Source organism: Bombus pascuorum, chromosome 2 (genome assembly GCF_905332965.1).
Source record: "Bombus pascuorum chromosome 2, iyBomPasc1.1, whole genome shotgun sequence".
Lineage (NCBI taxonomy): Eukaryota > Metazoa > Arthropoda > Insecta > Hymenoptera > Apidae > Bombus > Bombus pascuorum.
Window position 1 is genome coordinate 18,598,822 of NC_083489.1, and position 23,956 is coordinate 18,622,777.

Consider the following 23,956-nt stretch of genomic DNA (forward strand, 5'->3'; position numbering starts at 1 on the left):
ATATTTATTATTTTGTATTTTAGATGACTTATTGTATCAAGTAAACAAAGTACAAATATGTAGATATATAATTATAATTTTCTATTTCATACGAGATGCTAAACATTCTTTACTTATTATTTTATACACAATATCCTTTATTTTCTACTTATTTTGTATTTCAGATGAATTATTGTGTCAAATCATGTGTCAAATTGTAAGTAAAGATATATATCGATATATAGTCATAATATTCTATTTCTAAAATACAAAAAAAATACTCTTTACTTATTGTTTCATTTTATTTCTTACATATCGTATTTATGTTATATTTCTTATATAAATAATACATATCCATTTCATATTTGTGTTGTATTTATATTCTTAATTTTTCTTTATCATTTCATATATTATATTATCACTCAAATTTCAAACAATTTAAGAATACAAGTGTATGATAAATATAAATACGAGCACTTTAGAATGAACATTTATTGTATTTGCGTATTACAGCCATCTTAAAATCACACGCAAGACAATTTGTAATGATATACATTATAATTAAAAATTATCATATATTTTTAAATTTGTGTATGTTTATACACGTTTTAGTTAGGAATTTAAATTTTTAGCGCGTTTCATTATACTTCGTTGTCGCTATAATCACACAAACTGCAAATGGCCACGGGTACAATTCACGTAGTCTCAGAAATGCGATATCAAACAGAATCCTATTTTATATGCAAAATAGAATCGTCAATGATGATAGGGGAACAGTGATCATTATTACGTGTGTATTCCTTCGGAAATAAAGCTGTCCGCGATTTTTTTAAGGTCGCGTTATTTAGTTTTCCGCGGGAAAACAATGTCTGGATATCGAAGAGTGAATTATTACGAACTGTGCAGATTGTGTACTAGCAGCGAAGGAAGCAAAATGAATATCTTCCGGGAAGAAGGACGTAGATTGCAACTTCAAACAAAGATTCAGACGTACTTGCCTATACAAGTGAGATTTTTGTACACTTTCATTTTGATCCAGACAAGGTTTTGAAAAATTTCAATTGATAAAACAGATAATTCTTTATTGATATATCTATATGGTCATTGTAATTTTTTCTTTATTTAATAATATAATTTGATTAGGTATGAAAGGATATGGGTAGTATATATAATTAGTACTTGATTTGAACTTTAAGGTTTTGGAGGAAGATTCTTTGCCAAAAATTGTTTGCCACGAATGTATAAAGAAATTAGAAAATTTTATTGAATTCAGAGAGACAGTTGTGAGCGCAGAGGGTATGTTAGAATCTTATTTCACTTCACTGCGATTCTCAGAAGATTTTCTAAAGGAGGGTAAGGTTTATGTGAAAAGCACAGAAAAGGACAGACCTACAACCCCTGAGAATGAAGTATTAAAGGGAATAGAGAAAGTAACAACAACGACTGGAAATCAAATAGTTAATAATGATCAGCAAATGCAGCATCAACAACCTGTTGTTGTTAGTAATATAAATGCCTCAAATATTCAAATTATCAGCGGAGTCCAAGCAAGAGTTCAACAATACAAATGTGCCATGCAGGTTTGTGGACAGAGAAAATATTAAGAATTATTTTTATGTGATACTATTACTAATTTATATTAATATTTATCTTAGATGCAAGCAGGAGGTATGGCAGCTGCTGTTGTAGAAGCAACAGCAGAAACCCATTATAGCTATCAGCAACAAACTTCGCAGCAAGTATCTCCTCAACAATCAAATGAAGCACACAATCAAATTAACGATCAACAAACTACGACTTCACAAATTCAACAAGTGCAAAATCAAATTCAAAATCATGGTCAAATAAATCAACAAATACAATCTCAAAGACAAATTTCTCAGTCACAAAATCAACCACAAGTTGGTCAGCAGCAGCAGCAGCAGCAACAACAACAACAACAACAACAGCAGCAGCAACAACAACAAAATCAGACACAAATAACACAACAGATTCAGCAGTTACAAAGACAACAAAGAGAGTTTGAAAAACAACATAGACAGCTTCAACAAATTGAAAAACAGGTGCAGATTGCTACACAACAAGAGTTTCCTATTAAGCAGGAACCTCAAGGACAGGTAGTGCATCAAAATAATAATATCATTTTGAAGGCAGAACCTGAATCTAAGCAAAATCAACAAATCATTCAGAAAGTACAGTCTGAAACTCAAAAAGATGAAAATGGAACACAAAATGTACAGGGTTATACTGTACAAGCTACACCAGAAGTATTTTTAAATTTGGGATTTAAAGAAACACCTTTGGTTGCACAAACTGTACGGGATGAGTCAAAGGAATTTAAAGATTATACAAAGTCAGAAGATACAATATCTCGCAACTCAATCGGACAAATATCTGAATTCTTAAGAATCAAATCAGGGCCTGAACCAACATCTTTAATTACCGTAAATCCTCAAGTAATTTCACAAACTCATAGGAATGTCATTTGCAAAGAGTGTGGAAAAATGTTCACTACCATAAATCAATTGAACACTCATAGTTGCTCTGTTCAGAGCCTTTTGAATGAAACTTCTGATAATAGTAGTAACAAAGAAGATCCTTTACAAAGTAATGGTAGTTCATTTAGTTGTGATGTTTGTGGTAAGCCATTCAAACGAAAAGAACATCTTTATCAACACAGAAAACTACATACCGGTGAACGTCCTTATGTGTGCACTACGTGTTCAAAGGCATTTAGTCGCAAAGAACATTTAGTTAGACACTCTGTATCTCACACAGGTGAAAAAATGCACGAATGTGAAATGTGTGGTAAAAGCTTTTCTAGAAAAGACAATCTTCACAAACATCGTAAAACGCATGGTGTATCGGGTCCGTATATTTGTGAAACCTGTGGGAAGTCATTTGTGGTAAAGCATTATTATTTAATGCATTTAACAACTCATGCTTCAACTATTGGAGATGGTGTAAATTGTCAGGATCCTTTACCATACAAATGTGATATTTGTCACAAAGCATTCTCTGTAAAACAATATCTTACAACTCACAAACTTAGGCATAGATCAAAGTATAATAATAATTCTTCTCAGAATACTGCAAATAGTCATCAACAGCAGCAACAACAACAACAGCAACAAACACAACAGTCCAATGCTACCAGTAATATAAATATGGTAACAAGTAATGTTACTAATTCTGGGAGTCTAAATAATAGCAATGGACAGTCTAATAATGGATCAACAGTTGAAATGCAGAGTGTCATTGAAAGAAATGAGCAACCAAATGGTTCATTCAATAACCAGTATCATAATAATGTACAAGAGTTTCAATGAGATAAGGGGAAGCGTGTCTATTATGTTCTTTTGCCAAATGGTAACAATCACAAAATTGTTGTTATGTGAGCAAAAGAACTTCTATGACGCGCTAAAATATTTTCTTAAACTATACCTGCTGTTACTCGAGAAGAAAATTTTTTGTACTTTAATAAGGCAAGAAGACGGATTTAAATACTATTATTTTAAACATATTAAAAGTTAAATAACTTATCATTTATATTATACTAATAATCAGTCGGTCAGAAAGTAGAATCTTCAGTGGCTTATGAGCTTAACTTAAAGTACATTGTACATATATTTTGCCAGTAAAGTATTACATGTATGAAATGCATGCTATGTTTTGTATGAATGCACACTGTTATTTAATGTTCGAAAAAGTCGTGTGTTAAAAAATTTATGTGTGCGTAGATAGTCATGAGGTTGTTCCAATACCTGATTAGAGATATATTTCTAATTCCATTAGCTTGAAATGAAGATATTAAATCAATATTTAATCAGAATTTTAGTTGCTTATACTAATAGAATTAGTATAGAAATATGTATAACGTTTTTGTTGTATAAATTCTCATTGATAGTTAATGATATAATCAATATTTAGATTTTTTTGTTATAAACAATCAAATCAATTTTATAAAAATATTATTGTTTATATTTTGCTTTGTGCAATATTTTTTCTTATACATATGTTTATGTATATGTTAGATATACAATTATTAGAATCAATGAAATAATTTTTGTTTTTTTAACCAGTGATTGCAACAATCTATGACCATTTTGCAAAGTATTTTAGGATTATATGATTTGTATGTAAACTTAGAATGCAAAACAAAATCTAAGACCAAAGAAATTTATATTATATACATCTAAATTGGATAAATAATAGGAAGATAAATGTAAGGTAAAGTTGGGTATGATCTACCTGATTAGCTCTGTTACAGTTAAGATTTTGGTTAAGTATGCATACAATATATACATATATTGTACAGCGACCTTAAAGTCGTTGTTTTCTAACAAATGAGAGCGTGCCATACAGTAAACTTTGGAAATAAGTATATTGGAAATTATAATTGTCTAAAATTCTTGCTAAATTTCCAGCATATATTGACCAAAATCAAGAAGAATGAAGAGAATTTATATTTCTTAAACCACATTACTTCCATTGTGTCTGTCTATATAATTAGCGTATATTATTACTTAATTTATGTTACTTTTCCATTTCTTTCTTCTTTCTTATAATTTGTCTCTTACATAATAAGATCAAACAGGGGGCAACTATATCTTCAAATGAAAGTTCCCAGTATATATTATTAATATTTCATCCATATACTTATTAAATTTTGTACTTTTGCACAATAATAGTGGGTTACCAAAAATTTATAATTTGCTCCAAATCGTTTATAGTGATATTTAATTTATCTGCACCATTTTCTTCACTCTGTTTGATGTAACAAGTATTAGTGAAGAAGATTAGATCGCACAATTTTCTACCATATTTTTTACAGAGTATATCGATGCGTATTATTTACTGAAAATAAACATAAAAATCTTCATTTAAATGTGAGCACAGAATTCGTGATTGAACATAACAATAACGGAATTTTGTTGTTGCATAATAAACGTCTTAAGATACAAATGAACTTTCTACAGTACAAAAGATTTATTTTAATTACTGGTCAGACTTTATTTTATTATAAAGTCTTGTATATATATATGTATATCGAAGCAGAAGTAATGAATTTAAGACTGTGTTTCTATATCAGCTAGTGCTAGATGTACATTCGAAGTACATAGAATATAGTAATAACATTGTATATAACATGGTCCAGTGAATAAGACGAAAAACTGTTAGTGCACTGTTCCTAAGGAAAATGGTATTTTCCGCAAAGCAGAAAATACCTCTTTATTCATACTGAAATATTGTAAAGTAGATATTAAATCCAAAGAAAAAGAGATACAGTGCTTTTATTAATTGCATACTTTGTGCCTAATTATTAAAGTTATGAGAATCATTTGTTTTGGAGATCTTTTTATAAAAACAAATAAAATTGATAATCTTTGATTTTAAGTAGCCCCCTGCTCTATGTGCAACTTGCAAAAAAATGACATTACTTGTTCAGATATGATTATTTTTGAAATTTATACTGTTAATTTTTATATTTTACATTGTATATATTTTCAAACTAATATTATATTTAAATATATTATAATATATTAAAAAGATACTACTATATTATTCACTCCAATCTTCCCATATAAATTTAAATTAAACATCGTGATTTTTATTTCTATTTACAGGGAAATTATGATTTTTAAGTTAATGAATTAAAACGTTGAATATGCATAATGTAATTTTAATCCTGCGCGTTATTTTAAGTTATGTAAATTAATACATAGATCTACAAAGTATAGTCTAAGTTATGTATAAAAAACGCAGAAACAATAAAGAAAAAGCGCTATTTATTAAATAATTATTTTTAATATTTCATTATTTAAGGAAACAATAAAAATGCTGTATATTATCTGTTCTAGTTTAAACAAAAGAGCACTAGAAATTGTTAAATAACACTGAAAAATATGGAATAAGTTAAAAAAAATATTAATTCGATATTTAAGAAAGTCGCTTTGTTTTCATTCGTAACGTAAGATTTGGAAAAAGCATTTTAAGTCATACTAAATGCTTTCTAAAATTTTTCCGATTCGTATGAATTGCATATAAAATTTCAGTTATACATTTTAATATTTCATCATACATTTTTTTGCAAATTTGTTCTCAATGAATGCAATTTCTTACATAAAAAAACATCTTTATAATGAACTAAGGTCAAGTTTATAAGAAGTTGTTTAGTTTGATCGGAAAAGTGTGTGTGTGCAGTCATCATTTTGTATATACATATACTTTTCAACAAATTAAACAAATTAAGTGCATTATGTTGAGACAATTAGTTTTTATGTCGATATCTTTTCGAGTATAATCATCTTTATTTAAGATTGCATGTAATAATCTGGTGAGTATCAATAATATAGTGACAGTATTTCAAACGTAAGGTTATGTTGTTACTTGTTGATTTTTGACAATAGTACAACAATTTGTGTGATTTGTTTAAAAAATGAAAGTATTCCATTGATACGAATTAAAGTCCTGAAAGTAAAATTTCGTAGCATATGTAAAGTTTTGTCATAATATTATAGTGAACAAATTTCTCAATTTGATCAAGCATCATTTACTCTGATTTGATGTTTACTAAATGTTTTTGATCCAAAATGAATATTTTTAATAATGTATATCCAATATGCAATTTGGCAACATTTTGTTTTAACAAATAAAGCTCTATATATTGTTATAAAATAACATATTTCTGTAATTATTCATAATTTTTTTTGTAATAAAAAGTTGTTTTAAGTTTTTGAATATATTAACTTTTATTTATAAAATATGTAAAAAAGTCATGTAGGATCACTGATCATAGTGGCGTATGGTTGGCAGAAATTTTATCACTATTTCTGGGTTTCAGCCAAAGAAACAGAGCTTATTCAGCAGTCAAAATTAGACTGTTTTGTGAACAAAACTTTCTTTGTGTTTTTACGTCAATTTCAATTTGAAAACAGAAAACAATTTCAATTTTTTAAAATTGTTAAAAAGATGCAAGAAGAATTAGAACTATTAGAAGATCAAGTGTTTCCGATACATAATCGTTCAATTTGTTATATGTATATATATATTTGTTTATATTTATAAATTATTTTGAATAAAACGTATATGCAGCTTGACAAATTTGGATTATATGATGACTATGCGAAAAATACAAATCTTCTTTATTTATTTTAGATTAGATTTATTATAAATTAATAGTAGTTATATAGAATAATATTTAAAAATTTTTAATTTTTATTACTTCAAGTTAAGGTATGTTCAAATTTTATTTTAATATTCTACTTACTATGTTATACAGATGTAAAAAGAAAATGAAAATGAAACGCAGTAGATCTTTATCTCCTAAAGCTTCAAGTAGTGAAGAAGATATGAAACGTATCAAATTTGAAGAAAATGAAACGACAAATGATGTAATAATACATCTACATATATTAGACTTTTCTGATGATGTTCTATTGAATATATTTAAATATTTAAATCCTAAAGATCTCATGGCAATAAGTTTGTAAGTTTTATTAAACTAAATAAAGAAATATATATGTGTATATATATTTCTTCTTTTATTACATGTTATTACTGTTCCTAGATCTTGTCAACGACTAGCTCAAGTAGCACAAGATAAAACTTTATGGAGAAGGGTAGATTTTCGAGCAACACCTATATTATTAAATGATTTAAAAGAATATATAAAATTTCTACAGCCTATAACAACAAGTCTTGCTATGCGTGGTGATTTATATTGTGAAAATGATGCAGAACTTAGTCCTTACTTTCTCAACTCAGTTAATGCTACATGTACTCAACTTAAAGAATTAATTATAGAGGAATATTTTATTAATGCAGACAAGGTAAGTTTAACTATTTTCATTATTTATTTTGGCAGATGAAATTAAAAAATTCTTTTGTAAATTACATATTTTCTCTATTTACAGATTCAAATTACAGATTTTCCAAGTACCATAGAAAAACTTTCATTAGAAGGCTGCAAAATGGAACATTTGCGTAATAATAAATCATATTTTTTCAAAATGAATTTCCATATGCCTAATTTAACAGTAAGAATCTCACTTTTCAATTGCACGTATTTTCAAAAACTTTTTATCATTTATGTACTTAATTACTTTTGTTGTATAGATTTTTACTATAAATGAATAACTATAAGTTACAAAATAACTGCTTATATTAATTGAAAATTGAGAAATTCTTTTACTTACTAATTGTTTGATGAATTAATTTTTAAATAACTCTTCATAATCTTCTATTCTAAGTATCAGTCTAATCTTCTATCCTAGGTATCAATATTCTAACAATACAAACACAAGTATGAATTACATATATTTTTGTGTATTATTTTTGTTATTTTTTCCTGCTTTACATTGTTTGAACTCTTACTAATTTGTACACAATTGATTATTATTCGTTTTATAATATTTGCATATTTTTCAGTGTTTAATTTTAAGTAATTGCGAATGGTTTACTCCACATTCATTGTTGGTCATTAGCAAGATGCCAAAGTTGAAGGAATTAAGGCTAAACTCGTGTCATCGCTTAGGCGAATGCGTTGCTTACACTAGTTTAGCTACAAGATTTGGATTCAAAACATTAGAAGTAAATAATCTTATGTATTGTTATTATTAATGTTTAATAAATCAATAAATTAAATGATTAATTGATTATATATTTCAGATTCTTGATTTGCGAGATACAGCACTTGGTGATAGTGAAGTTGGATGTTTTAGTTGTACTAAAACTTTGACACATCTTTATCTGGAATGTCCTTCTAGTTTAAGAAACACGGAATCGCCCGATTTAGAATCTCGACCTTTACAGAGAGAACCTTTGAATCAACCTGTATATGAAGATAGAAATCTTGCACAAGTAGGTATAATGACAATGTGCAAAAAGTAATAGAATTAAATTACATATATACAATTGTTATAATTTGCACTTTTTTCCGCTTTTAGTTCCTAGTCGAAGATGGATTTCGTTGGGAGAATTATATGTTTGGACGATGTCTAATAACAGACAGAGCAATTTGTGCTCTTGGAAGTGATACTTGTGATCGTATAATCAATAATTTGATAGAAGAAGTTATAGTTGTAGAAGGAGACAAACGAATATTTAATAATCCTCATTTAAAAACATTGGTTGTTAGGTACTATTAGATTAGAAAACTTTTGATTCAAATTTTAACAGTAATAAATGACAATTTTTTATCTATTCCAGAAATTATCCACATGTTACAAACTCAAGTCTCGTACATTTAGCTTTAAATGCATCGAGTCTCGAACACCTGGATGTAAGTGGCACATCTGTTACAAGACAAGGTGTTGAAACTTTTAAGACACAAAGACCGAACGTTAAAATGGTTACCTCTTTTGATGAAACACACACAAGCATTTGAGAAGTACAGAGTCATTCTGGAGGCTTTGATAACATGATACTTTTATTGTTGTATAAATCTATTTTCCGCAAAAATGAATATAATCGTAAGAATTAGGAGTATAAACAATTTTTTATTTTTCATTAATTTCAATAATAAACGTAAATTCTATGATGCGGAGCATAGAATAGTGTCTCAAGTTTACATTTTAATTTTGCAACCTCCATGTGTGTTCAATATATTTATTCGCGCATGTGTTACGATTCCATTATATTGTATATAAATATTTGTGTGCAATCTAATATTGCATTTTCTATCTTTAATGTAACAAATCAGATACATTGCTTTGCGTTGATGGTAATGAAATTTCATTATCAAATGAAGGCACTATATATGTATGAAGTATTTTAAATACATTATTCAACGAGAGAGAGAGGTGCCGTACTGATAATGCAAAAGAACAAATGGTAGAAACCAAATAAGTTTTTACTTTACTACATCTTTTTAAATTCATACATCGAGTTTGTTCAATTTAAAAAGATCATATATTTAGGATATTTAAAAACTATTGAGAAAACGATTTTTTATTATAAAGATTATTTATTACAAAAAAATAAATAAAAGTTATATACTACCAGTATGTGATGGTAATATTTTAAAAAATCGTTGATTAAGTAATTCTCGTATGTACATGTGTACAAATTGATTTATTAACAATTATTTATGAACATAATCAAAATTTTGAATATTGGTCATCATTTATAAAACATACATTTCTTGTTATTATTTTATATATGTATGTTGTATTATTTTATATTTGAAATTATGTAAGCATTAGAGCCATATACAAAAAAATGTTGTGTTATTGATTTTTATATCGTAGAACATCATTCCATTTCTTTTTCATATTGTTAATGATGTCATTGCACGTAATAAAATTTCTATTTCATCAAATTTATAAATTATCTGTTTTCTTATAAATTATAAAGAACAGTAAAAAAAAACAAGATATTTATGTATATCTTCAATTGTTATGTGTGTAAAACTGCAGTTTCTGTTTAATATAATGGCTTGAATTGTTTTGCATGGACAATTTGAAATAAAAATAATAGCATTTTTAAAATATTTATTCCAGATTCAAGACAGTACTATGTATAAATATATAAAAAGAGTATGTGTTACGTTAACTTTTTAAGTCATTTACAAATATTGACAAAGATAATGCTATGTCAAATTCATTTTTAAGGAATTTGTTTCTATTTCAAGTAAACGTTATAAGACACAGGACTTTAAAGGCATTTCTAGAAAAATGTCTAAAGCTTTAAATACACATTTTGATATAGAAAACTCAACAGAATCTTGTTATTTAAATAATGGCATGCGTCTTATATGTGAACATAAAAAATCTTTCACTACCACCATAGGATGTTTCATTCCAGCTGGTGCAATGTATGAAACACTGGAAGAACGTGGTAGTGCTATATTTCTAGAACATTTATTTTTCAGAGTAAGTAAAAAAATATTATAAAATTTATTAAAATTAATATTAAATTCCTATACTCAACACAGAGGACAAAATGCAGTAACAAAGAAGAAATAGAATGCATGATAGAAGAAATTGGTGGAAAAGTTACAGCTCTTGCTATGAGAGATATATTTCTTTTTTATGGAACAGTGCTTTCATGTAAAATAGACAAACTCATTCAGTTATTTGCGAATGTAATTTTGAATGGAGTAATATGTAAGTTAGTAACATATAAAAGGAAGAACTTTATGAAATATATAATAATATGTTATATCTTGATATTTTAGGTGATAAAGATGTTACACAAGAAAAAATTGTAATTTTAGAAAAACTTTCTGAAATGGAATCAGATAGAGAAAAAATTATAATGGATTATTTACCAACTATTGCATATCAGGATACTGCTCTTGGTATTAGTGTATACCCTGCAACTAACATAGTAAGGTAAGTATGAAAATTCAAAAACAACATTTAATTATAAAAGTTACGTAATAAATGTTATATATATTTTTAATCATTAATCGTAATGTTACATTTGTAGAAAATTTTCTACAAAAAATTTAATTAATTTTCGTAATCGTTTATTTCAAACATGTAATATGACGATGGTCTGCACTGGATCTATTTATCTAAAAGAATTACAAAGAATTGTTTGTAAACATTTTGGATGTAATATTGAGGATTATAAATCATCATTTGGAGTTTCTAACAAACAACGATTTTGTAAAGATCCAATTGAATATCGGTTCACAGGTAAAAAAAACTTTACTACTCTCTCTAATTATTTCATTATGTTTTTGTATAAATATTTCATGTGCAATTTAGCTGCTGAAATGCGATTAAGAGATGATGATAATGAAATGGGATATGCAGCAATAGGATTTGAAGGATCAAGTTATAGAGAACGTGAAGATTGCACTGCCCTTACTGTAGCTAAAGAAATTGTAGGTTCTTGGGACAAGTCAGATGGTAAGTTAATAATCTACATTTAACTATTGTACAGTTTAATATGTAATATTCATAATAATATTTTTAGGTGGAGCAAATCATAATGCACCATTTATTGCCCACTATGCATACAATACAGACTTATGTTATATGTATAAATCCTTTTTTCATCATTGGGCACAGAGTACTAGTATTTGGGGCTGTTATTTCGTTTGTGACTATTCAACTCTTTTGGTATATCCTAAATATTGAGAAAGAAAAGCTTTATCTTTAACAATTTATATATTTGTAACATTTATATAGTATATGGTTCGTGCATTACAAAAAGAGTGGATGAAATTATGCACAACGATAACCCAGAAAGAAGTATCTAGAGCTATTCATCAATGCATTACAAAAGATTTACTAATACTAAATGATCCAGTAAATCGTTTCTTTGACATTGTTGAAAATGTGTATAGACATGGATGTTATGAACCTGTTGAACATAGGGTTGTGGAATACGAGGTAGAACACATCGTACTAAGTAATTTATATTTTTATTGCAGAATAATATCTTTATATTACAGAAAGTAACAGCAGATAAGATAAGGGAAGTTTCTCATAAATACATCTATGATCAGAGCCCAGTTGTTTTAGCTCTTGGCCGTATTGAAGGTTTTCCCGACTATACTCATGTAAAAAATGGTTTGTATTTACTACGATATTAAGTGATAAAGTAATATACTAATTATCCTTTGAAAAAATATTTATAATTTATAAGTATTTTGTACCATGTAAGTTTCTGGTGACTCAAGCTAGATTTTCCATTTTCGCTAGAAATAAAACCAAAATCACGAAATACAATTATGATGTATATTTTCAATAATAATTTTTGTAATTTTGTAACTATTTAAGAAATATAATAAAATTAATGCACATGCACATGAATCATTGGAGATCCAAACTTGAATTCTAACTTTGATGACGAATTAAATAAAATAATATATTAAAGATATAAAAATATACAAAAATATATAGATACAAAAGTATAAATCAAATTTTTGTCAATGTAGAATACACTTATATACTCTACATTGTTTTCTTTTGCTTGCGGTTCTAATAATACAGTTGATAATATGGTTCTAATAATATATCCAAAATCCAACAGTTGATCTTACATTGCACTTTAGATATTTTAAGTGTACTTTTGCAAAACTAATGATTTTAACTTATATTCTTTCACCCGCTGACCACAAATTTAGTAGGTGAAATAAAGATCCCTATTTAAGTTTCACTTCTCTGGTTACATTTCTAAAACTACGACATTCCATAAACATCAATTAATATTTATTTATAGTATTATTTTTCTTTTGTCATAATAAAGACTATGCGTAATTTGCGATTACATGTGCGTTCTATAATTAGTGTATGAGCATTGACATTTCGAAATATGCTGTTCCAAAAATCACAAATCAATGATGTGTATGTAAATCATTGAAAAATTTTGCTGAATTAATAAATTTCCAATATTTTGTCCATTAATCATATGAATAGAAAACTCAATCATTACATTATTATTTAAAATAATTATACAATAAATTGCAAAAAGAAACAGCTTTAACGTTAAATTGATTTTCAACGAGAGAAATTTGAATAAAAAAAATTATACCAAACCGTGAGTTTCGAGTGAGGTTATCTTGATAAACTTTATTCTATGACTATGGATGACAGGGTTGAGTAGCGTGAAATGGTGTTGAACGAGTATGCGCGTGATCACGACCGTTAGAAAATTGCGCCATTTTTTAGTTGTAACTAAGATCATTTTCTAACATTTTTTGGTATCATGGTGAAACATTCATGATATCCTGAGAAGTGGGACACGTGTGGTTTCGTGATAGTGTGAATTTTCCAATTGCACGATTGCCTTTGGACAAAACTCGTCACTACGCTTCATAGAAGTAGCTAGCAAAAGCTTCGCGCACGAGGCAACATTTTCTACCGGGTTCATTTGAGAAAAGCCGCTTTTTGACTGTAAACAAAATGTCGGTGGATGCCCTGAGTGATGCGGAATTGCGTAGCAAACTAATGGAGTACGGGTATCCAGTGGGCCCGGTAACACAAACCACTAGAAAGATTCTCTTAAAGAAGCTAAAAAATCTCATGGAAACTCGAGGCGGCACAGGGTCACGACATTCATTGGCTGCCAGGTACTTTTAGTTTATTGTATTCTTGCAATTATTTACCATTTACTATTACTATTTAGTATCTTTGCAATATCTTAATGTTTCTTTAAATCATTTGTTTCATTAAATTTTTTTATTGTTTTTGATTTAAATGTCGTAATGTAATAATGTCAATAAACATGGAATATTTTCAACTTGTAATTACTTTTGTTTACCTTCACTCAATTATTCTTCCAATGAAAGGTTCATGCATTCTTATATGGTTATGCATTATTTGAGATAATGATTAAGCTTATGAGTTTTGTAATAAAATTTTAGGTACAGCAGTGAGGATACAGATGATGACACAAGTACAACGACTAGCAAAAAGAAGAAGACTACAGTGAGTAGTAGAAGGCAAACTTTAGCAAATCCTATGCCACCACCAACAGTGGCAGCATCCTCGAGTGTAAACATATCAAAAAATCCAGTTAAAGATAAAATAACACATCCTGAATTTAAGGATCCTATAGTGCCGGATTATGATAGTTCTTCGCAGTTCACAACTCGTACGATAACAAAAACCATGAAAAAATATATGAAAACTAGTAAGACATCAAGTGTAACAGATGGTTTGGAGACTGGTTCAGACTCAGATGTTGTTGAAGAAGTAACTAAACCATATTCCGCACCTAAATCATATTCCCCACCTAAATCATATTCCCCACCTAAATCATACTCCCCACCTAAATCATATTCTCCACCTAAATATTTGTCAAGTAGTGGAAAATTTAATGAGCCTAGAACATATGAACATAATGTTTCTGATCAAGATCAGGGTTCAAAACCTTACGATTCAAAATCAAGATCTATTCATACGATAAAAGATAATAAGTATAGTGAACCACTTTTTGATTCAAATATTTCTCCAATACACTCGATCAATGAAGATGTGTGTACAAAATCAGACACAAATCAAAGAGATATTTTGGCAAATTATGAAACACCATTCTTGTCAGAATTTACGAGACGACTTAGTTCAAGGTCTACTAATTTACCATCTTCTTCTTTATCTAGCTTAAAAAGTAAGTCCTTTTAAGTTGAAATAATCAGTATAAATATGTATATATTAATGAGTTTCTAATTCATTATTTTATATATTATTGTTTAGGTCCATCGTCGCGTTTTACATCAAATTTACCAGATCTAAAAGAAAAAGATTCAAATGGTCATTTCTCTTCCCTAAGATCGTTATATCCAACGTCCAGTTCAAGGTATGTAGATACTTGATGGAATTGATATATTGAGATTAGAATAGAAAACTGTAGGCAAAAATATTATCTATCAATTTGTAAATGATTTGTTGTTTAAAATGCTTCTATGAGATATCAAAAAGTCTGAAGTATAATTATATTAATGGCTGTTGCCACTTAACGCTTTAATTTACGACTTCGTTATATTGGTTTCATCAACTATAATTGTATTGTAAATACAATTTGTATTAAGCTATATTTATATTATAGAGCTATATAAGTGAATCTTCTTCAGTTCCAGGCATACGACATCGTTCGCCGACAGATCTCGAGATACAGTAAATAGAATGTTTAAACCATCATCTACAAATAGGGAAGATATACGAAATAACCACAATATGGTATCTGTAATTTTGGTAGTGGTACTTGCTTTATTTTTCGGGATTCTTGCTGTTATATACATGGGACTTGGTGGAAAAGCAGAGACCTTTCCATCACTTTCAACGGGTAGGTATTCAGAATCGTAACAATTAAGTAATACATATGGAGAAATACTTGAAAAGAAATATACAATGCAAATTATATATTTCAACTAACAGCTTGTGGGAAAGTTTTTTAAATAAATTTTATTATTAACAACAAGAATGTTGCAATATACGCGATGTTTTTATTATAGATAAAAATTTTTCAATGTATGTGAATAAAATAATTATTAACATTTTAAAGAGTACTATATATAAATTTGTATTGTATAACAATTGCGAGTTCTAAAGACAAGATCTAAACGTACAATTCTATTCAAATATATTTCATTAATTTGTTATACAATTTATTCATAATTTCATGAGTATTACAATTAATTCTAATAATTTGTGGATTTTAATCGTTTTATACAAATTTCATCTTTAACATTGAATAATGTATAATCAGTTTCGTAATAGTCTGTTTAAGATATGTATTGTTTTTTTTAACATGTATAATAAAATAATAAGTATTACCAATGTATTAATTTTGATATTTTATTTCCTTTCCCATTATAATGATTTTATCCTATTTCTTTTATATTATTATCATTTGATTAAGTTGTTCAAAAAATTCTCCTCTTTTTTTATATGCATGAAATAGATACAAGATACATACGATATCTCTTTTACAAAAATAAAAAGAATATTGTAGAATATATATATTATAATTCTTGATAATTTTGTTTTTAGTCTTATATTTCAATTTGTAGATAGCAACATACCATTATGTTTTGTTGGAGATGACCGTGAAGCGCCTGGAGCTAGCTGTGTAATGAAAGAAAATGTAGATTCCGTATTACAATTGTTGAAGCGTCTTCAACCGATTTTAACGAAAAAGGCTGTGTCCATGATATGCGACAATTCCAGTGAAACTCCTTATTTGACCGATTCAGAGATCATGCAAATGTTTACAAATAATAAAGTGGTATGTTGAATTGATTCAAATGGAACATCAAGTATTACATTGTTATAGCGTATATACATAAAACAATTTTCTATACAGAGGAGTTTAGAAGTAAAAGAAGATTTGCAAAACGCACAATTACTCGTCATAAAGAATCCCAAATGGGGCATTTCTCTCATAGATATAAGTGACGATAGTGGAAACTCTGGTGACATTTTGGATTCTTTGGTATTGTAAAAAAGTTTATCGATCATTCTTTATCTTTTTACTTCCACATTTTCTAATGTATATAAATTAAAGAAAAAGGCACCCTTTTGTTACAGGATAAATTATTTTCTACTCGTCTAAGTGGGAAAGTCGGAATGGTGATTATAAATCCTGAGTTGCCGATGCAATGTCTTATCAAGAATAAGCTTTTCACCATATTCTCCTCCCTTCTAATTGTGTCACTTGGTAAATTTTTGACCGACTTATTATGGGAAGAAACTTGTTGAAAATATAACTCTATAAGGTTCTATAATAACGTGATAATGTTATGTTCTAAAGTATTATATTTTGTTACAAGTTTAGTACCTTAATGCTGTAACTACGTCGCATTAGTAAATTTTCTCTTTGTTATTACTAATAATGTTGGTTTTCCAATTCTATTGTGCATGCTATATCGCGAAGCTTAATATGCATGTGTGTGATAATGATAGACTGAAAATATATTGTACTTTATATATATTATAGTAATTCAATTATTATGTATTATAATAATTCAGTGCTATATATGAATAATATTGCAATATATTCTCAGGCCTCCTAGCAGCTATAGGGATGCAGAAATTATTCGTTTGGTATATAAGGTATAAGAAAAGTACCGAGAGAGAAGTGTTTAAACTTGTTAGTGACATTATTAACATGGTCGAGATGCACCATCAAAATGCGGCAGTTGCATCATCTGGTGGCACTACGCAAGAAAGCTTTCTTGCCATAAATCATGTACGTGATAATCTTATACCCCCGAAAGATCGAAAAAAGATGGCTGGACTTTGGGAAAAAGCAGTTAAATTTTTGGACGAAAATGAATCCAGGTACAAATCTAGTGAAACATTAAAAATTTGATTAGTATATTACGGATATTCATACAAATTTATATTTCTATGAACACATTAAATTTTTTATAAATGCATAAAACTCTGCAGTCTCCTTATTATTTTTATTATTTATATTAGTTAACATGCATTTCTATGTTTTAAGTAAAGCCGTATGATTTCAGAATTCGAAGAGAAGTACAACAGGTTTCGGGGGAAGAATTTCATGTGTGGCGTTGGTTACCTAACAACAGTCTTAACAAATCAAACAGCCAGAATTTTGTTCTAAATAAAAAGTCTAAAGTATGGCAAGGTCAGGCGTTTGAAACAATGGAAGGTTCTGTCAATAGTTTGACTTGTTCGCCGACACCCTGCTTGAAAATAAGGCATATGTTTGATGCTGATGTGTAAGTATTTTAATAATATTTCTTCATATTTCTTGTATGTATGAAAACATATATATTTTTTTAGAGAATTTGAAGATGATTGGGAAACAAAGGTACAAGATGCTATTTTAGAGAAATGCGGAGAAGGCGTGAAAATTCTTCATATCCGTATAGATCGTGGTAGTCGAGAAGGTTGTGTATACATGAAATGTATGTCACAAGAAGATGCAGGGAAAGCTTATAGGGCTTTACATGGATGTTGGTTTGATGGTAAGTATTTACACAATTTTTTAATATAATGTTTCTTAATATATCTATATAGGGTATTGCAAAATATGAGAGGAATATTTATAGGGTCGATTCTAGATATCAAAATGATGTAAAATGTTCCTGTACAAAAATGTACAAAAACGATAAATATATTGGTATCAATGAATCAACTGATGATCCTTTCTCTCCATCTGACATTAAGATTTTTTATGACACTATATATATATATATAATGTATATATATATATATATATCTGTGTATATATATATATTATATTATTTTATATGAATATTATACATATATATAAATATTATCTCTTCCAGGTCATTTAGTAACTGTGAAGTACCTGAGATTGGAGAGATATTATGAAAGATTTCCAGACGCACGTCGTTGTACAACGCCGTTGAAGCCAAGTAACAATCAACGATTATCTATGCAAGCTGATTATTAGTAGAAATGCCATGTGGATGTAAAATGACAAAATACCTCTTTGCTTGTATATATATGAATAACAAGCAGAATTTGAATTTTCGCCGCTGAAATGATTGTTTGCGGACCAGAATTCGTGAGACTTCTATTTTTTGCTCTATAAGAGTATAGAATTTCGTACTATCGCGCAGAAATATAGAGTCTGTGAAGAACTCGCGATTGTGTGATAGAATTCTAAGAATCGAATAAGCAAAGACTTTTTTATAAGCATTTTCATTTTGATTTTGTAACGTGTATATTATTATGTTCTATCACCTTTTTTAAGGTAAGAAAGTCGAAAAAGAATACGAGACTCAACGATTATACTATTTATAAAACTGCTGTAAAGTAAGTGCGAAGACGTAATTTTCAGCGCTGCATTTTGTAAACGTTTTTCAAGTAGCAATATACAATGTTGATAATATGTATATCTAAATTTCTGTGCTATTTGATATACTTTCCTTGTGCGTTAAAGAAACATTAATTTGTCGCGTAATATTTAATCCTTCCACATATGGCAATAGCTTTTCTCTAAATTATTAACGATGCTTGCACCTTATTAACATTGAATGAATTAGAACAATAATACATTATATTCATTTGCAACATTAGTTTGTAGCTGAACTTGACAGATATGAATTAATTAAATAGCATATACTTTTTAGACAAATGATACAGTAAAAAACTGATTTTGAATTTTTAAAGAGTTGTTTTCTGTTACTCTTACTAATAAATTTATTTATTTTATTTTAGTAGACGAGTATTGCAAAATACAGTTTATTTTAAATTTTGTAATATTTTTATTACTTTCTTTTACGCACGATATCGCGTGACGACGTATATTGCTACTTAAAATAATGAATAAATTAAATTTTTGTATTTTGTGTACTTTCTAACGATTTTTGATATCTATATATGTTTCTTAGAAATGAAGTTCTGTATACAATATCAGACTTCTTTAAATTATTTACCGTTACATTTTTTCAGAATAAATAATATCACAGAGATATAAATTTATTTAGTTTTTTAACTAAAAGATTTAATGAAAATAATATACTGTCGAAAATAGTACTATAGTACAAACTAAGGTCAATAGAAATCAATATTTTTTTTTAAATATTCAACATAATTTATCTATTGAAAACATTTTACAGATCTCTTTTTTTTAATCATCCATTATATTTTGACATGTTGAATTTAACAATGTTTGATATATAAAGAAACTTACTTATATCAACATTTTATAATCTATACAAATCACAATAATACTAATGAGCAAATTATATGTACAACTTTATTCAATCAATGTGATTTTAACAAATGAGATATACAGAATATTTAAACATAAAACAAAATAAAACAGCACATAAGAAGTAGTATCTTTGATGAGACATCTACAATTCTAAAGTGCAAAAAATTCTTAAAAGAAAAATAGTTTTTGATAACTATGATACAATACAGTACATTTAATAATAGTTACATTGTAGTAACAATAAACAATTTCTATTCATAATGATTTCAAGATTATCTGATGTGTGTTTATATTTTATATAATTTAATTTCTGTATATTCACTGTGTAATAATAGTATTACCTCTTAGTTATACATACAAATTGAATAAGTTTTGCCTTTAAGAAAAATTTAGCTCGCCTTAAATTTTTATGTATTAAGAGGAATTTAAAAAAATTTTAATAAACATGAAATTCTACATGATACATATATTGATTGTTATATACATTTACATCTTAATATTATAATATTTATTATTGAAACATTGGACTTATTATATATACATATGCTTGTCAGTATAAATATAAAAAATATGCATATTTTTAATATAAATTTTATTTATTTATATTTAAAAGTTACAAATCAAGTTCTTTCAACTATTAATGAGTTTTCCAAACTTTCTTCAATTTCATGAGTTTATAAGCTGTACTATACTTTCATAATACGATATACATTCTTTCTGTTTAGCAATTTGTTCTTGTAATCTTGCTATCAACAAATCTTTCTTATCTAATGTTTCATTTGATTGTACAGATATCTGTTTTACATTCTTTCATAACAAAATTTATTTGGAGCTCATCATTCATATTTAATACATATATTTCTGTATCTTTTTAAAAACTTGAAAATTTTCTAGTGGAAGAATTATACCAATAAAATTTTCAATTAAAAATATTATTCAATAATCTAAACATTAGAGCCTACTGTTGTACAACTAAAATTACTATATGTTTGAACAAAAATAATTTATGAATAATGCTACTAATATATCTTTTACTTCAGTATTCATTGTATTGAACATGGGAAGATCTTCATATTTATTTTCATATATTGTAGTCCCCTTTTGTATTAATTGTTTCAAGCTTACTCTTTTCAAATAAAAATACTTGATGATATATTCTTTGCATCCAAACATGACATCACATATTATTTGATTAAGAAAGAAAGACAAGATAATAATATCACTAATTTTTTATACGAAGAGGAAAAATTGTTTCATTGTAATTTATTAAATGATTATTAGATTTGTAATAAAATAATCTGTATGATAAAAACTAATAGTGAGAAATATAGCGTAATACATATATATGTATATAACAAATATATATCATACATAATGAATTTACTTACAAGAATTTAAAATGTTTACGTATGTTAAGATTTAACTCAAAATATTTATTGATTCCGAGAAATAACCAAAGAACTATATTTTATTTCTGAAATAGAAGTATCATATATTTTTTACAATGTTGCTTTAATTTTTTCACTTTCAATTTTTGAATGAAGAATGTGATACATATTTCATATTTTACGTATAATGCAAAAGAAGACGCGAAACTAAAATCACGCATAAAAGACACTAGTACCAGGACTAGCTTCTTCAGTAACATAGTCGGCTATTTTACAGTCAAAAATTTAGCTTTAAGTTTTGACCACGAAAAAGGTAGATCATAGATTGTTTCCTCTTAAAATGTTATTCAATAATTTCGTTAAAAGTTTATAATAATTACTATTTATAAATGAAGAAGTAATCAACGATATCATATCCAAGAATAGTTATTTTATAAAAAGATATATTTCATATGAAAAAAATATTTGACAGTACTAAATTATTTTTTTATTATAGTACAATAGTTATTTTTATATCAAATTAAAAAACATTTCATATTTCTCAATTTGATAGTTTGCATGTAAAATTACAATTTTACATAATAAAAGATATTTCGAAAAATTTGAAATACGCCATCTGCAGGGTGAATTGGGATAAATGGTTAGCTAAAAACACTATATATATGTTTATCTACATGTTTTACTTATTCAAGAACACAACAGGCATGCTTTCTCAATGTTTCAGTCTTTTCCGGTTATACTATAGCGTGTGCGAGGTAATGAAATCTTGACTGGAAAACATTTTTCATGAAATCCGAAACAATCTAGCAATGCAATCAATGTTGTGACATATTATATGTGTTATTCGATATCGTTTGTCATGTTTGTGCAAGGCTAAGTAATATTTTTGAAAAATGATCATTTGGATCAGAATTGCGTATAACCTTACTTTTCAGTTTTCCTAAATATATCTGCTTTATTAGCAAAACTTTCCTGTAAATGTATTATGATATACTTATGTATTTAAATTATTTAGTATTGTAATTTTAAAAATGGAGATGATCATGTATTCTTTTTTTATTTATATAATATTTAAATCTTTTGACAATTTGACTTGATGTTTCAATACATAATCTACAAATTTTTTGTATATTATAAAACAAATACTAGGAAGTATAAATATCAATAATAAAGCATATGTATTATATGTATTTGATTCTGTTTTTGCTTTTATATTATCTTACCATGCAAAATATGGAACATATTAAATTGAAGTGAACATTATACATACTTTCTATATTACATGGAAATGATACTTGCCTACTCAAATTGCAGTAAATGTTATTATGTGGTTAAAAATTAAGTTAGATAAAAATATTTTATATAAAAATTCTTAAACATGTTAGAACATTTCATGTATTGTAGTTGTATATTTATGTGTTTCAGGATGAAGCAAATTGTGACTAATCAAACAGTGAAAATACCTGAGGGACTGACTGTTACAGTCAAATCCCGCTTGGTTACTGTGAAAGGACCAAGGGGTGTTCTTAAACGTTCTTTTAAGCACCTTGCACTTGATATTCGTGTGAGTAAAGAGACCTAACTAGTTTAAGTAATTGGTAATACAAAAATATTTAAACTTAGATTATATCTGATGATATTTTTGGATTCCCCTTCATTTTTTTTAAATAAATGATATATCTGTATCTGATCAACACAGTATATTAAATAAGTTATAATATAATTTAGTACTGTTATTCAGTATATTATTTCTTTTGCAGATGGTAAGTCCAAAGTTACTGAAAGTTGAAAAATGGTTTGGAACAAAGAAGGAACTAGCTGCTGTCCGTACAGTGTGTTCTCACATTGAAAACATGCTAAAGGGAGTGACTAAAGGATACCAATACAAAATGAGAGCTGTATATGCTCATTTCCCCATTAACTGTGTTATTACAGAGAATAATACAGTTATTGAAATCCGTAATTTCTTGGGTGAAAAATACATTCGCCGTGTAAAGATGGCACCAGGAGTGACTGTTGCAAATTCAGCTAAACAGAAAGATGAATTAATAATAGAAGGAAATTCTCTAGAAGATGTTTCTCGATCTGGTAAATAGCCATTTGAATTAATGCATTTATACATTTTTATTTTATTTATTTTTTAAAAGAAATCCTTGTTATGAGTAAATTATAATTAATAATTATTTTCATTTCAGCTGCTCTTATACAGCAATCAACAACAGTAAAGAACAAGGACATTAGGAAGTTCTTGGATGGTCTTTATGTATCAGAAAAAACAACAGTTGTACAAGATGATGAATAAAAGTTATTCACAATATGAATGCAGTTTTTGTTAATATGTATTTTGTTAATGACCTTTTGTTCATAAAATAAACATAGTATTTTTTATGGAATATAGAAATTTTGTTAATGCGCCATAATAAAGTTATATTTTTCATAATGAAATGTATTTGCAGACTGACCGTAGATAA

The 23,956-nt window shown here is 27.4% G+C and overlaps 4 protein-coding genes across 7 annotated transcripts; all 4 read left to right on the forward strand.

Annotated features, from left to right (window-relative positions):
* Window positions 1-653: 653 nt before the first annotated feature.
* On the forward strand, window positions 654-23,802 carry LOC132916810 (nuclear transcription factor Y subunit beta-like). Of its 2 annotated transcripts, XM_060977152.1 has the most exons (7): window positions 686-985; window positions 1,176-1,559; window positions 1,635-2,229; window positions 22,228-22,240; window positions 22,911-23,049; window positions 23,246-23,573; window positions 23,681-23,802. In XM_060977152.1, the coding sequence occupies exons 1-7, from the start codon at window positions 845-847 to the stop codon at window positions 23,785-23,787; spliced, it is 1,707 nt and encodes a 568-aa protein (XP_060833135.1). In that variant the 5' UTR covers window positions 686-844; the 3' UTR covers window positions 23,788-23,802. The 2 variants fall into 2 exon arrangements, with proteins under 2 accessions (XP_060833134.1, XP_060833135.1); XM_060977151.1 differs by lacking the exons at window positions 22,228-22,240; window positions 22,911-23,049; window positions 23,246-23,573; window positions 23,681-23,802 and having other exon boundaries at window positions 654-985; window positions 1,635-6,319.
* On the forward strand, window positions 6,181-10,308 carry LOC132916813 (uncharacterized). Of its 3 annotated transcripts, none has more exons than XM_060977158.1 (8): window positions 6,181-6,316; window positions 7,262-7,468; window positions 7,550-7,811; window positions 7,896-8,018; window positions 8,410-8,571; window positions 8,650-8,841; window positions 8,928-9,118; window positions 9,190-10,308. In XM_060977158.1, exons 2-8 carry the CDS (start codon window positions 7,275-7,277, stop codon window positions 9,365-9,367), a joined length of 1,302 nt encoding a protein of 433 aa, XP_060833141.1. In that variant the 5' UTR covers window positions 6,181-6,316; window positions 7,262-7,274; the 3' UTR covers window positions 9,368-10,308. The 3 variants fall into 3 exon arrangements, with proteins under 3 accessions (XP_060833141.1, XP_060833142.1, XP_060833139.1); XM_060977159.1 differs by lacking the exon at window positions 6,181-6,316 and adding an exon at window positions 6,482-6,499; XM_060977156.1 differs by lacking the exon at window positions 6,181-6,316 and adding an exon at window positions 6,872-7,019.
* On the forward strand, window positions 10,315-12,749 carry LOC132916812 (mitochondrial-processing peptidase subunit beta-like). Its single transcript, XM_060977155.1, has 9 exons — window positions 10,315-10,517; window positions 10,593-10,853; window positions 10,916-11,087; window positions 11,159-11,315; window positions 11,413-11,624; window positions 11,697-11,840; window positions 11,908-12,053; window positions 12,123-12,326; window positions 12,389-12,749. The coding sequence occupies exons 1-9, from the start codon at window positions 10,497-10,499 to the stop codon at window positions 12,527-12,529; spliced, it is 1,458 nt and encodes a 485-aa protein (XP_060833138.1). The 5' UTR covers window positions 10,315-10,496; the 3' UTR covers window positions 12,530-12,749.
* Window positions 13,200-20,560, forward strand: LOC132916808 (uncharacterized). Its single transcript, XM_060977147.1, has 11 exons — window positions 13,200-14,008; window positions 14,303-15,048; window positions 15,135-15,237; window positions 15,512-15,723; window positions 16,451-16,665; window positions 16,744-16,872; window positions 16,968-17,097; window positions 17,444-17,720; window positions 17,906-18,127; window positions 18,192-18,376; window positions 18,701-20,560. The coding sequence occupies exons 1-11, from the start codon at window positions 13,842-13,844 to the stop codon at window positions 18,826-18,828; spliced, it is 2,514 nt and encodes an 837-aa protein (XP_060833130.1). The 5' UTR covers window positions 13,200-13,841; the 3' UTR covers window positions 18,829-20,560.
* Window positions 23,803-23,956: the final 154 nt, after the last annotated feature.